General features: G+C 42.7%; 1 protein-coding gene across 3 annotated transcripts in view; it reads right to left on the reverse strand.

Annotated features, from left to right (window-relative positions):
- KCNK2 (potassium two pore domain channel subfamily K member 2) overlaps positions 1–14,026 on the reverse strand; it is a 268,253-nt gene that overhangs the window by 70,476 nt on the left and 183,751 nt on the right. For 2 of the 3 annotated variants that reach the window (XM_060246797.1, XM_060246815.1), the window contains exons 4-5: positions 12,346–12,527; positions 5,281–5,467 (exon numbers count right to left, since the gene is read on the reverse strand). In XM_060246797.1, coding sequence (XP_060102780.1) covers positions 5,281–5,467; positions 12,346–12,527 — 369 coding nt within the window. The remainder of the gene's footprint in view (positions 1–5,280; positions 5,468–12,345; positions 12,528–14,026) is intronic. The other variant, XM_060246807.1, reaches the window with a different exon arrangement.

Genomic DNA, 14,026 nt, shown 5'->3' on the forward strand with positions numbered 1-14,026 from the left:
GCACATTCTTGGAATGGGCGGTTCACGGAAAAGTTGGTGTGCAGGATGTTGTTCATTATTTCGATTACTGCCTCTTTGTGGGTCCTGTGGGGACTGGGCGTTGTGCACGGTTGCTATCTGGCTTTATTGAGCTGGCCGCAGAACTGGGGGTTCTGTTGGCTAAAGAGAAAACGGAAGGCTTGGCCCAACGCCTTATCTTCTTGAGGATTGAGCTGGACAGCCTGGCGCAATTGTCCAGAATACCTTTTCAGAAAGTGGCGGATTTAAGGAATAGGATTAATGCCTTCCTTCTTAAGAGAAAGGTCACACTGCTTGAGCTCCAGCAGTTGGTTGGGCTTCTGAACTTTGCTTGCAAAGTGGTTGCTCCTGGACGAACTTTTCTTCGCTGGTTTTGTGATGCTATGGCAGGCCTGCGCTTGCCTCAGCATAGGACCAGGGTTACCAGCAGCATGCGGGAGGATTTGAGGGTATGGCAGGAATTTTTGGAATCCTTTAATGGGATTTCTTTTTGGAGAGAGGACATGAGGCTTGAGGTGGAGCTCCAGGTCATGTCTGATGCCGCTGGGTCTTTAGGTTTTGGGGTTTATTTCCGTGGACATTGTTGCGCAGAAGTATGGCCAGATTCATGGTTTCAAGCAAGGGTGAACCGAGATCTCACGTTTCTTGAGTTCTTTCCCATTCTGGTTGCAGTTTGGCTGTGGGGGAGTTACATGGCCAATTGCACAGTGCATTTTTGGTGCAATAACATGGCTGTGGTCCATTAATTCCCTTCCATCCAAATCTCAATGGGTTATGAGACTGGTGAGGGCTTTTACTCTGAGCTGTCTGTGGCTTAACATACTGTTTTTAGCCAAGCATGTTCCTGGGGTAAATAACAGGGTGGTAGACGCTCTCTCTCGCAAATGGAGAGGTTCCATCAGCTGTCCCCAGACGCCGATTGAGAGCCAGCGCCAATGTCCCAGGAGCTATGGCTGATTGGCGAGCCAAGGCCTGCAGAGCGATAGGCCTAGCCATTGCGCCTAGCACCAGGAAGTCTTACGAACGTGCTGTGCGGCAGTTTGAGGACTTTAGGGCTGAGGTAGGGTATCACATTGTTTGGCCCCTCCCGATGGAGCAGTTGCGCCACTACTGTGTTTCCTTTAAAAGTAAGGGACTGGACATGTGATCCATCAGGGGACGCCTGTCTGCTTTTGCTTTTGCTAGTAAGGCATTGGGATATAAGGAAGAAACAGCAGACTTTCGTCTTCGAAAGATGCTGGAGAGGTGGTTCAGAGAGGCTGGGCCTAGTCCCAACATGAGGAACCCTATTTCCCCTTTGATTCTTAGAGGCTTGAAAGGGGTTTGGAGCATGGTGTGTGCATCTCATTTTGAGTCTGCACTGTTTCATGCGGCCTCTTTAGTGGCCTTTTTTTGGGCCCTTAGGGTCAGTGAGTTAGTGGCAAGTTCCAGAAATGAAGTTTCTGGTAAGGCTTTGTCGCTTCGAGACCTGAGGTTAATGGAGGGTAAGGCAGTTCTTGCCATCCAGAGCTCTAAGACTGACCAGTGCAAAGGGACCGTATTGGAGCTGAGGTTGAGCTGTGCCCAGTTTCTGCTTTGGCTGCTTATTTGGCAGTACGGGGGAACAACAAGGGGTGTTTGTTTTGTCATCCTAGTGGCAGCCCACTGACAATTAGCTTTGGGCTGTGAATTCTAGGGCCTTAGCTGAGCTGGGGTTGTCTGGAGTGCGGTTTGGTACCCACTCCTTTAGAATCGGGGTGGCCTTGACGGCTGCTGCCCTGGGATATCCTTCTTCCTCCATTCAGCACCTTGGCTGTTGGCGATCGCTGGCTTACAAATCTTATGTTCACCCTTTGCTCCATTCTTATCTTTGTTTATTTGCAATGGGAAAGTTATGGTATTTGTTTCTAGTTTGTCTGTTCTTTCCTTTTAGATGCTGTTGCTCCTGGCCAGAGGAGCCAAGTTCTCATCTGTGGACATAGCTATGAGTTTTGGGCTGCACATCAGGCTCAGAGAACTTCGGTCAGCTATCAGCTGGGACTCAGCCAATATGTTACTGTTGAATGGCGGGGGTGCCGGGGTCTTCAGTGGCCTGGCCTGCTGTCATTGTTATTTCATAGGAATGTGGGCCCTCCTCCTCAGGTTTTAATCATTCACTTGTGGGGGAATGACCTCAGGCTGGTAAAAAGCAAGGCTTTGGTCCTGCAGGCACGAGAGGATTTTAGGCACATCAGGGAGAGATGGCCGGGGACCATTATAATTTGGTCAGCCATGATTCCCCGCCTGGTTTGTCTTAGTGCTTGGGACCCTGTAGGTATTGAGAGGGCCCTTTACAAAGCTAATAAGGAAATTCAGAAGGCATTGGAAGGGGGGTTGGGCCACTTTTTGCCCCACCCAAATATTTTTACAAAATATCCTGACCTCTACAGAGGGGATGGGGTGCATATCTCTGAAAAAGGTAACATGCTTTTCTTGAGAGATCTCCAGCAAGGGCTGCGAGTGGCTCTGGGCCTCCTGGTGGGTGCTGAGCCCTAAGTAGAGATTTGGCCTTAGTAGCGGCAGGTTTTACTGGGTTTATGGTGCTAAGCAGCTAGGGGAGGACCGGAAAGCCTCCCCCTTTGGGGAAGTTAGGGGTCTTGCATGATCAACCTTTGGGTGTTCATGACCCGGGGTGGGTGAATGCAGACCTTCCTGGAGGCTCGACCAGAGGGTGCCTTCTATTGAGACATGCATCTGGTGGTTGGGCCCTCTGGGGCATGCCTCCTCGCTGGGCCGGCCTGGCGGGAGCTGTGACACACAGCTCCAACTGGGGGGCCAGGTCTTTCACCCGCTAATGGCAGGGGAGCGGTCTGTTGAGACCCCTGGCCCTGACCAGGCCGCAGTTTAGTTGCCCTTGCCATTTTGTTTATTCATATAATAAAGTGGCTCTTAGTTTTACCAATACCTTGTGTCTGACTCTTCATTTCGACTTGGGGGGCAATGAATTTCCTGCAGCCGGTGGCATAGCGACTCAGCTGCTGGAAATAAATTTGACACTGAGCTATAGCCCCATCCCATAAGGACCTTGCTGGATCAAAGCCAAAGAACAGATATATTAAAGAAGTGGAAACAATTTTCATAATTCTATAGTGAGTTGAATCCCACTCAGATTTGTGCAACCACAAGATGTGGGGGAGGGATTTTTCTGATTCCTCCCTCTCAAAATGCTCCCTGAAATCCTTCTCCTTGGAAAGGTCTCCCACAGCAGGAGGGAATCAGCAAAAACTGCTTCCCTCCATGCTCATCCCCATGGGATCCAAGCTATTATGTGGCTTCTGTTCATAATGTAAGTGATAGTGTTCCTTTTAAAAAGTGAACAAATATATTTGCACAATTAAAGCAGCTGCTATCAATACTTTCTTCCCATTCTCTCCTCCTATTCAATTGTTATTTTAAAAAAAGAGGATTCTCATAGATTCTACTCACATTTCTAAAAGCCTCTCAATTTCTATTTCATTTATCTCTATATGTGTAAATTCTTCTGACACTTTTATCTCCGTAAGGATTCTCCAAGCCTCCTACTCACTTCTTTCAGACACTTAATTTTTTTCAAAGCATGTTGTTAATAATAGACAAAATGTTTTAAGGTTGGATGATACCTGATAGATGGCTTAATTTTTTTTTATAGATGGCTTAAATTTTTGTAAGCCATCAATTAAAAACAGCACAATAGAGTAGCAGTAAAAAAGAATATCAATGTCTACAAGAGAGAAGGAGACTATTCATATGGTAAAAATCATTTTAAAACTCTGGTCATGTATTTTTGACTGGACTAAGGCTGCATTCAGATATTATGCTATACATTGATTTACAATTTAATCAAACCCTGGTTATTTGTGATGACTTAATCCAAGCAGTCTAACTATCTAGGGGTTGTGGTTGGCACAAACCTGGGATTTTGTTCTAGGGCTTATAGCTGGGTTTGTAAACTTCAGTTTCTACAAATTATGGTTTGCTGTACCATCTGAATTCATATACCACAGATGACTGTAGCAATACGATTAGCAAGAGAGGAGGTAAGGAACAGGCAGCTGGTCTGAACACAAACACTGGGGTTTATTATCTACATGTGCCATACTAGTCAGAGCTTGCTGCACAAAACATAGTTCAAACAAAATTTGGTTTTATTCATTCCACACACATTATGAGCCAATTTGCTCTGCGCAGAAACAGATACGTTACCTGTTGTGATGAACTGCATTTTTTTTAAAAAAAGTCTCAGAGTGATGTAAAAAAGAGTAAAGGTATGTGAAGGTATGTGAAGGGTTAATTCTTCACAGAGCCAGAGAGCCTTGAGTAACAGGCTGCTCTGAGCATTCTGATTGGTCAGCATTAGCTAAGTACATAGAGTCTTGAGAGAACTGCATGCTGAGATTTCATTCTGCTTTGAGCCTTGACTGGAGAAAGTATGAATTCTGTCTTGACTGAGAGAGTCTAACTTCAGCCTTAGCTGAGAACAAATTAGGAGTCAAGTTGCACGTTTAAGACCAACAATGTTTTATTCAGAATGTAAGCTTTCATGTGCTTTAAGCACACTTCATCACAGACAGGAGAACTAGGAAAAAGTTGGTCAGGGAGGTTGGGAAATAAACTGAGACTCTATTTGGGCCAAAGAAAGGGGATACAACTTCTAGGAAAGAAGAAGATTCCCTACCCAGTTGAACAGGGTGATATCTCTGAAGGGTATAGAGACCTATGGTCCGCTGCGATTAAACAGAAACCTAAAAAATCATACAAAAACTAGTGTTTTGAGAGAAGGGGTTTGGGTACTTAAAAGGATGTACCAGCCTTCTGGAAAACCAAAATAATTAGAGAAATATGAAGAAAATTTTCTGGAGTGTTTGGAAAAATTCTGGAACAAAAGCCTCTCAATAAAAGTTTTAAGAAAGCTAATGAAACTCTCATTAGCCTGTACATAAGAACTAAAGTCTGCGCAAAATCTATTTTACCTCAAAAATTCCAACCCCTGAATTCACTTGACCTTTCTCCTCTATGTCAAATAAAATATTTTGTTATTTTTGATTTTTTTTAAAAAAAAAAAAACTCAAGTGCCATTATCAGGGTTTAAGTTAAAGGGGGCTCCTGATCCCTCAAGTTCCTGGGCTGTGCCAAAAAGCCAAAATATTGAACCGCCAAAGGGTAGGACAGCCAGATTTCTTACCTAACGAAGAAGAATCCTGTATAATTATTATGTACATCTGTAAAATATTTTTTAAAGTAAATAGAACTTGATAGAAATCTTACCTGCTACATAGTCACCAAAGCCAATGGTCGTTAATGTAATAACTACAAAATAAATTGCATCTAGTGTATTCCAGCCTTCTATCCGCTTGAATGTGACTGCAGGGAGAGCAACAAACAGCACACAACCAAACAGTATGAATATTATTGTTGATATGATGCGAATCTTTGTCTGACTCACATTCCATTTCTAGGGGGAAAAGAACAAACATGAGGAAGGGAAGAAAGAAATCCACTATTAGTAAAACACTGCACTGTTTTGCTAAAATTTTCAATGTTTAAAAGGTTAAAAACCATATAAGAACTAGCACAGTAAAAAAAGAAAAGAAAGACAATAGAACATATAAACCATTTAAAAGACATAAGGATTTTTTTTAATTGTGCCTGGTGGACCTTTCTTGGAAATTGGTTATAAATCTGTGGTGCAACCATGGAGATTGTCCTGTCTAGGCCAGTCTGCAGGAGCATTTACACCATGCCATCCTGAAACACAGCAGGGGCCTAGGAGGGCCTTCTACTGGCTACCACCACTCTGGTAAGGGTCTGCATGGGAGGGCCCAGAGTAACCATCCACCTGTCTTCCTTATTAGTAAATCCTCTTAACTGTGACCAAGGAGACACGAGAACCCAGGCAGTATAACAACAAAAAGAAGTTTATTATTACTGCTCTGAAACAATAACTGGATGATAAAGATTTAGTGCTATCGTGAATATGAAAACAGTAAAGGTTGGTGCAAATAAATAGAAGCCCTGAAGCAACTCACCAGACATTCCCTGCTACTAATACAAAAACTCACCACTGTCCTTGGTAGGGTTACCAGGTCCAATTCAAGAAATATCTGAGAACTTTGGGGGTGGAACCAGGAGACATGGGGTGGAACCAAGAACAAGGCTTAGACAAGCATAAAGAGAGTTCTGGCCATCACATTTAAAGGGACCACACACCCTTTAAATGCCTTCCTGCCATTTGAAATAATGAAGGATATGGGCACCTTCTTTTAGGGCTTATAGAATTGAACCCCCTGGTCCAATCCTTTTGAAACTTGGAAGGCGTTTTGAGGAGAGGCATCAGATGCTATGCTGCAAATTTGGTTTCTCTACATCAAAAGACAGAACTCCCAGGGCCTCAGATACCCATGAATCAATTCTCCATTATATCCTATGGGAAACTTTAAATTTTGTTGAATGGACATTGAATCTGAATTAAGTGCTATAAATTATATATTTTGAGAAAAGTCTTTAAAATATAAAAGAATGATTTTCTTTGAAATGCTTTATTTTTTTGTTGTTCTTCAGTCGCACAGTTGAGTCTGACTCCTTGCAACCCCATGGACAAGTCATGCCAGGCCCTCCTGTCTTCCACCATCCTCTGAAATCTGCTCAAATTCATGATAGTTACATCAGTAACACTGTCCAGTCATCTCATCTTTTGCACTCCCCTTCTTCTTTTGCTTCTTCTTTCCCAGCATCAGGGTCTTCTCCACTGAGTACTCCCTTCTCATTTGGTGGCCAAAGTATTTGAGTTTCAGCTTCAGCATCTGACCTTCCAGGAAACAGTCTGGGTTGATTTCCCTTAGGACTGACTGATTTGATCTTCTTGCAGTCCAAGGGACTCTCAAGATTCTTCTCCAGCACCACAGCTTGAAAGCATCTATTCTTCTGCGCTCGTCCTTTCTTATGGTCCAACTCTCACATGGACTTTTGTTGGCAGGGTCTCTACTTTTGTCTCTACTTTTTATTATACTGCCTAGGTTTGCCATAGCTGTCCTCCCAAGGAGCAAACGTTATTTAATTTCATGGCTACAGTCACCATCTGCAGTGATCTTGGATCCCAGAAATGTGAAGTCTGTCACAACTTCCATGTCTTCTTCTATTCGCCAAGGTGTGATGGGGCCGAATGCCATGATTTTTTGATGTTGAGTTTCAAGCCTACTTTTGTGCTCTCCTCATTCACCCTCAACAAGAGGTTCTTTAGGTCCTCCTCACTCTCTGCCATTAGAGTGGTGTCATCTGCATATCTGAGGTTGTTGATGTGTTTCCAAGGAATCTTAATTCCGGCTTGTGTGTCATCCAGGCCAGCATTCCACATGATGTACTCTGCATATAAATTAAATAAGCAGGGTGACAATATACATCCTTGTCGAACTCCTTTTCCTATTCTAAACCAATCAGTTGCTCCGTATCCCATTCACAGTGGTTATTGCAGTTTTCACCCACCAGGGGATTGGCAACCCTATTCCTCGAGTGAGGGATTTCTTCCCAGGTGCAAGCTCTCTAGACTTCAGCCTGCCTCCAGTTCAGCCTTCCAGAGAGAGAACCTCTCTCTCTGCCTGCAGCCTCTTCAGGAAAGAACACATCCTGTCTGTGCTTGGCCCTTTTATGCTTTCCTCCCAGGTCCCACCCCTCTCTCAGCCAGTTTTTCCTCCAAAACCTTGCCACCCAATCAGAGGGACAGAGGGGATCATGGGAAATGTAGACTTTCTGTAATAACTCCTAGGCAGGCTTCTCAGGAGCCTGTAGGCCTCACTAGGCCCAGGATCATGACATATCCTAAGCAGCTACACCCTTCCAAATCCAATATTAAAAATCCCAGCACTAAACAAATCTATTTGCTTCAACAAAGGAGTGAATTAGTAGGGCCTGCAAACATGCCAATCAATTAACCTTTGATACTGTTCACATCGGAGTAAGCACAGTCCTACTGAGAAGAGCCTAAATAGCCATAAGACAGGAGATCTGTTCTCAGTAGGGTTGATAGAACAACCAGTGGGGGATGGAGGACCATTCCGCTTAAAATTCTGCTACATTTGGCTTAAAATCTAAGAGTAGGGTTACCTGGCAACCAGTGGGAGTGAGGAAGAACATACTAGAGGGAAAAGGCCTTGTTGCTGGAATTGCACAGAAGCCAGATATTCCCTCTAAATACCAAAACATCTCCAAGAAGTCACTGGCATGATATCACTTCCTGTACAATGCTGGCTATGTGCCTGGACTTTTCTCTTTTTACTGGTAAGCCTTTCCTCCAGCCAGCTGATGGGCAGTTCGGGAGAGGGCCCTTGCAACGGGGAACCCCCATAGGGTTGCCAAGTCCCCTGTGGCCTTCAGCACAGAACTTTTTTCACGCATGCTATGAGCATGTGGCACAATGACATCACTCATAAGTGATGTCATTGCACCAGCCACGTCGCATGCTGGCAGCTTTAGGAGCTTCTGGAAAAATTCCATGGTTTTCCCAGATGCTCTAGCAATTTGGGAGGAAAACTCTATCCCCCCCTGCTGGCCCACTGCCATATTGGGCCGGGCTGGGCCATGTGTGCCTATTTAAGATTAGGTAGCAGAGATGTAAACTTTACAAAGGACACAGACAAACACAATTAAAGATTTTACAATAAACTTAAAAATAAAACATGCTTAAAACATTACAAGTAATTGGTCTTAAAGGTGCTTTTTTGTATTTCTCCCATAGGACCCAGGGAACTGGGCAAAGGAAGCTCTGGCTCTTTTCTTCCTTCCCCAGGGGACCAGAAGGGGGAGGAGCCTCAGCTAGTAGAAGGAAGAGAGGCTTGGCTCAGTAGCTCTGCTGTGTGATTGAGAGAGCCTGGCAAAGCAAATTCTGCCTCCCCCCGCCTTTCCTCCACAAGGAAGTGCCTCAACCAATAGAGAAAATAGAGGTTTTGCTCTGTAGCTCCTGTGCAGTTGAGCAAGCCTGGCAAAACAAGCTGTGATACAGAAGGGAGCAAGAGACAGGGAGAAGGAAGGAGATGACAGCCAGTTGTTCAAGGGCCTGATAGGAGCCCTCTGGGTGCCTGATCTGGCCCCTGGGCCGCATGTTTGACACCCCTGGTCTAAATGATGTTGATAAAATGAATAAGAGAAGCCATGTTGGATCAGGCCAATGGCCCATCCAGTCCAACACTCGGTGTCACACAATGGCCAAAAAATCCAAGTGCCATCAGGAAGTCCACCAGTAGGGCCAGAACACTAGAAGCCCCTCCCACTGTGCTCCCCCCCCAGCACCAAGAATACAGAGCATCACTGCCCCAGACAGGGAGTTCCAATGATAAGCTGTGGCTAATAGCCACTGATGGACCTCTGCTCCATATGCTTATCCAATCTCCTCTTGAATCTCAGGCCAGAGGCAAACCATAAAACATTTGAAAGAGGGGGGAAAGCCTGGTGAAGGAATGTTTTAGCCTGGTGCCTAAAAGAAAGTAAGGTAGGCAAGAGATGATTCTCACATGGCAGGGCATTTCAGAGGTATGGTGCCACCACTTAAAAAGCCCTGTCTCTGGTCACCACCTACATCAGTTCTGAAGGTGGGGGCACAGTGTACAGGTCTTCTTCGGAGGATCTTAATTGGTGGGGTGGATAATTAGCCTGAACATGGATGAAGTTTTCTACAGGACAAAGTAATCAGTCCTGGATAAGTGGAAATAAAGGGCACTATTATTTGTGAAGAAGGCATCAATAACATATGTAATGCCCAGGTATCTTTATTTTCTTAATAAACCAATTTCATTGTGTGGTACTGGCATATATCATACCATCCTACTGGGCAAAACCTAATGCATTCTTCCAGCTTAAGAAACTGGAGGAGCTCTTTCAACAGAAGAGCTACTTAAATTGGGAGGAAGGCTCCTTAAACTGGAGGAAAGGACCTTATACTGGAAACATGTCATCCAGCCTATGCTTGGATATATGACAGTGTCTTTATGCAAAGACTGCTCAATCTGTAATCCAGAATAACTACTTCACAGTATGAGGGTACAATCATACAGCAGTTGTCATATGAGGTACACAGTGGTCTGAATTACCAATGGACTAGCTCATCTCATTCCCTTAAAAGAATGTATTTATTTAATTCAATTGTATCCCACCCTCCCCGCCGAGGCAGGCTCAGGGAAGCTCACATGGTCATTCATATGCATGAATATAAACATACAATAAAACATTAAATCAGTTAAAACAATTTAAAACATAGAAATTGACATTCCAGGTGCTATGATCTTAAGTGTGTTGTCTTGCTATTCCAGCTAGATGTTCTCCGTAAAGCATATCTTAGTGTTCCAGATGGGATGCAGGCTGGAAGGAGGCCGAGCATTCTGGTATCTCAGACTCCTTCCCTTAAATCTATGCCTGTTCCCACCACTGTACTTTCCCCTCCCCAGGAGCACCGGAATCCCCAGCTCATTCATCACCTCTTCTGATGGTCTTCGCAATCGCCTCAGACCAAACAAGGCGTGGTAATAGCAGCAATACAAAAAATACAGAGAAAGCCCCAAACTATACCTGATGTGCCACTGCTTGATGGTAACACACAATTTGTGAGTCAATGACAGAAATACCATAATGTAAATAATGCAAATGATGCAAAATACATACATTTTATTTTATTATTTCTCACACTGCCTTCTATGTGATTTGCCTTCAAAGAATTTATTTCGCAGGATAATGATAAAATATTTATAATAAAATTGCTACCAAAGCCAGTGCATGCAAAAAGTGTTTCATACAGAATTTAATATAGTTTTTAAAGAAATGTCAACGATTTGAAATGAAATATAATGCATACTATGTAATGAATGATTTCAGTGTTCTTAAGATTGTTCTGCACATTACAACTATGTGTACGGTTCCCTGCCTCCTGTTGGGGGTGGGGCTACCCCTGGTTTGGGGGCCTCTAATCTGCTGGCATGGAGCTGGCCAGCGGGGGGAACCAGAAGTGATGTGCAGGCATGTTGTGCACAGGATGCTCTAGCACACAGGTAAAAAAGCCTCTATGATGTACCCAGCATGGTGACATCACTTCTGGGTGACACCATCATGATGTGCGTGCTTCCCCCAATGGCAGCCAGGTAATACCTGGTACCCTACTACTGTGGAAAACACTGGTGGTACATTGGAATGATATCCATACTCTATTTGCGCCAGGGATTGCTGGTATAACAGCAAAGCAGTTATCTGCAGATTCTTTTCCTTTAGCTTTCCAGATATACTATCCAGTTTGAAGAATTGTTTCTTCTTTCTCTATTGTTTGTTTTTTTTATTATACAGAAAATCAGACTGTAGCCAGGATGAACAAAGAGGAATACTGCCCCACCTGAACCACTGATTTATCCCACCTACAGAATTTTCCCAAAACTGGCTTTTGCATCTATAGACTGATATTTTCTTTATATAGATTTAGAATTTGGTTTTAGAATAGAAGTTTCTAGAAAACATCAGTGGCAACTGGTATCCCTTAATAATGGCAGTTCTACCTAAGATTCCTCTATGCTACCAATAAAAAACTCTTGAAAACAGCTGGTCAGCTAATTATTTTTCGTGAAGTGTTTTATGATGTTGCTTTAAATGCCAACTCAATTCTAAATCAAACTGAGAGGAATTGGCCTATTATAACAGTGATTTAATTTCCCTTTCCCCTTGTTTTCCTTTATGATGATGCAAGCAAGATGTATGATGAAGAATGCAAGAAGACCATTACAGAAGTCTTACAAGTATTTTAGAACCAAAATTCATGTCACAGGCATGCAAACATATGTAACTCTGTCCCAAGAAACTTTTTAAAAAATGACTTCAGAAAGAGGCAATGTAGAGCAGAGAAGCTTTTTTTTGTCCCTACTTCTCCTCTCCAGATTTCAAATGCAAATATGGACCACTGTTGCAAGGAAGTAGGATGAAATTTCTGATTTGGAGCTGAGAACCACAGAGAAAGTGTTAAATGTTCCCTCCATTCACCATTCTCAAATTCACCCCTCAAACTATTTTTGAGCAACAAGAAACTCCATCATAGTGACTAGTATGTGTCAGCATACTAAATTAGCTCTTAAGACAATGGCAAATATCCACCTTAACACATTATTATGCAAAAATCCAAGACTAAATCATCAGTGTGTTGCTGTTGTTGTGGACAGTTTGCTTTGAAAGGAGCAGAAGCTTTTAATACTCTTTCCACCACATATGGATCATTTTACTATTGTTTCCATTATGTATTTCCTGTTTTTTAAAATCACATTTGCTAAGGTAGAGCAATGATTTAAATTTTAGGAAAATGCATATCATACTCACAACAAATGTGTCTTCTACTCTGGCAATTCCTTTCCCAAATATGGTCCCAAGCTGATCTCCAACTCCAGCCAACAGAAAACCAAAAAGAGGAATTCCTAGTAAGGCATAGATGATGCAGAATATCTTTCCACCTTCTGTACGTGGTGAGATGTTCCCAAATCCTAAATTACAAACAACTTGAGCTGTTGATAAATCAGTTAAAGGCATTAAATTACACATTTAATTAATGCTACAGATAAGGAAAATTTAAAACATTCCCTGGGAGTACATAAATCACATCAAAATAGCGCAACATTCACATAGAAATTTTAACCGAATTTGCTTGCTAAAATCACTTTAAGCTGAACTGCATATGAGATGCTATATGTAGAATCAATCTGCCTTTCTAACACAGCTAGAAGACACTGAAGAAAGCTCTTCATTTTCATATGATATTACTATAAAATTTTACACAGGCAGGCTTCCAATTCATTTCAATTTTTCTTGGTGATTTCAAACTGGGGCTGACACTCATAGGTAAAGTATCATTGGCTGTACAGTCCCATGCAATTACTCTAGTTTAAATCCCTTTATTTTTATTTCTGACTATGCAGCCCTATTTAGCCTGGAATAACTCTGCCACATGATTAGACTGTACATAATCTAAATAAGTATATATTTAATATATAAAATTTACAACCATACTTGCCATGGGAAATCTCTCTCCGACCAGTAACATTCTTGTGTTTTTTAATTGGATAAAACAGCTATTATTTAATTAAATGGGGGGGGGGGGACTGGTGGAGCCAAGTAGCAAAGGCACAGATCTCCTTAGTAGTACAACTATTTCCAGTCACAGACTTCCAAAAGGAGTCACTGTTTCTAGTGGATATCCTTAAAGTTCTCTTGTTCTGAAGCTAAGAAATAATTTAACAGGTAATGGGTGCTAAAACTTAAAGGTGTGTTTTGCTCCAGTGGAAAATTTAAAGCAACTAATTCTCACCCTAATAGAGACCGTCAATGATGTTAGGCTTAAGGTCTAAAATAATATTTATTTAAATATTTGTATACCCCTTTTCTGTTTTATGCTCAGGTCAGTTTCCAACAGATCATACTAAAATATTAGAATAATTAAAATAACAAAATTCAGATAATCACTACAACAGCAGATCAATTTCCAAAAGGCCATTTAAATAAACTTGACTTACATCTTTTTCTAAAGATTACCAGGGGTGACAGTTTGCACACTTCTCTAGGCAACCCATTTCAAACAGCTGGGACTTCCCTTGAAAAAGTCATGAATCTATCAGGATCCACTGTAGCTGGGTCTGAGTCCAGAGCTGTCTCACTCTTCAGGGTTGCTTTTTGTTGGGAAAGTACTCCAGGATAGAGTCTCAGAACCAAGCAAGAGGAAGGGGCTTCCTTTCACTCAGTTTCCCCAAACTGCTCTGCTAAGTACCTATGCCTACCTGCTGGGCTGCTCCTTGGCTGCTCCTAGGCATGCCTTTTAAATGCTTCTCCAAGGGAGGGACAACCCTTGACTCAGTCAGTCCTCTCATCCCAAACTAGTCCTGGGGATTAACAGGTCCTTGGGTAAATGGATACTTGCCTCGGATTAGCAAGGTCCCTGGCCCTTCTCCCTGAACTTCTTCAAACAACTAGCTACTCCACCCAACCAGAAAACCTAAATCAGATGGCTAAA

Source organism: Heteronotia binoei, chromosome 1, assembly GCF_032191835.1.
Source record: "Heteronotia binoei isolate CCM8104 ecotype False Entrance Well chromosome 1, APGP_CSIRO_Hbin_v1, whole genome shotgun sequence".
Lineage (NCBI taxonomy): Eukaryota > Metazoa > Chordata > Lepidosauria > Squamata > Gekkonidae > Heteronotia > Heteronotia binoei.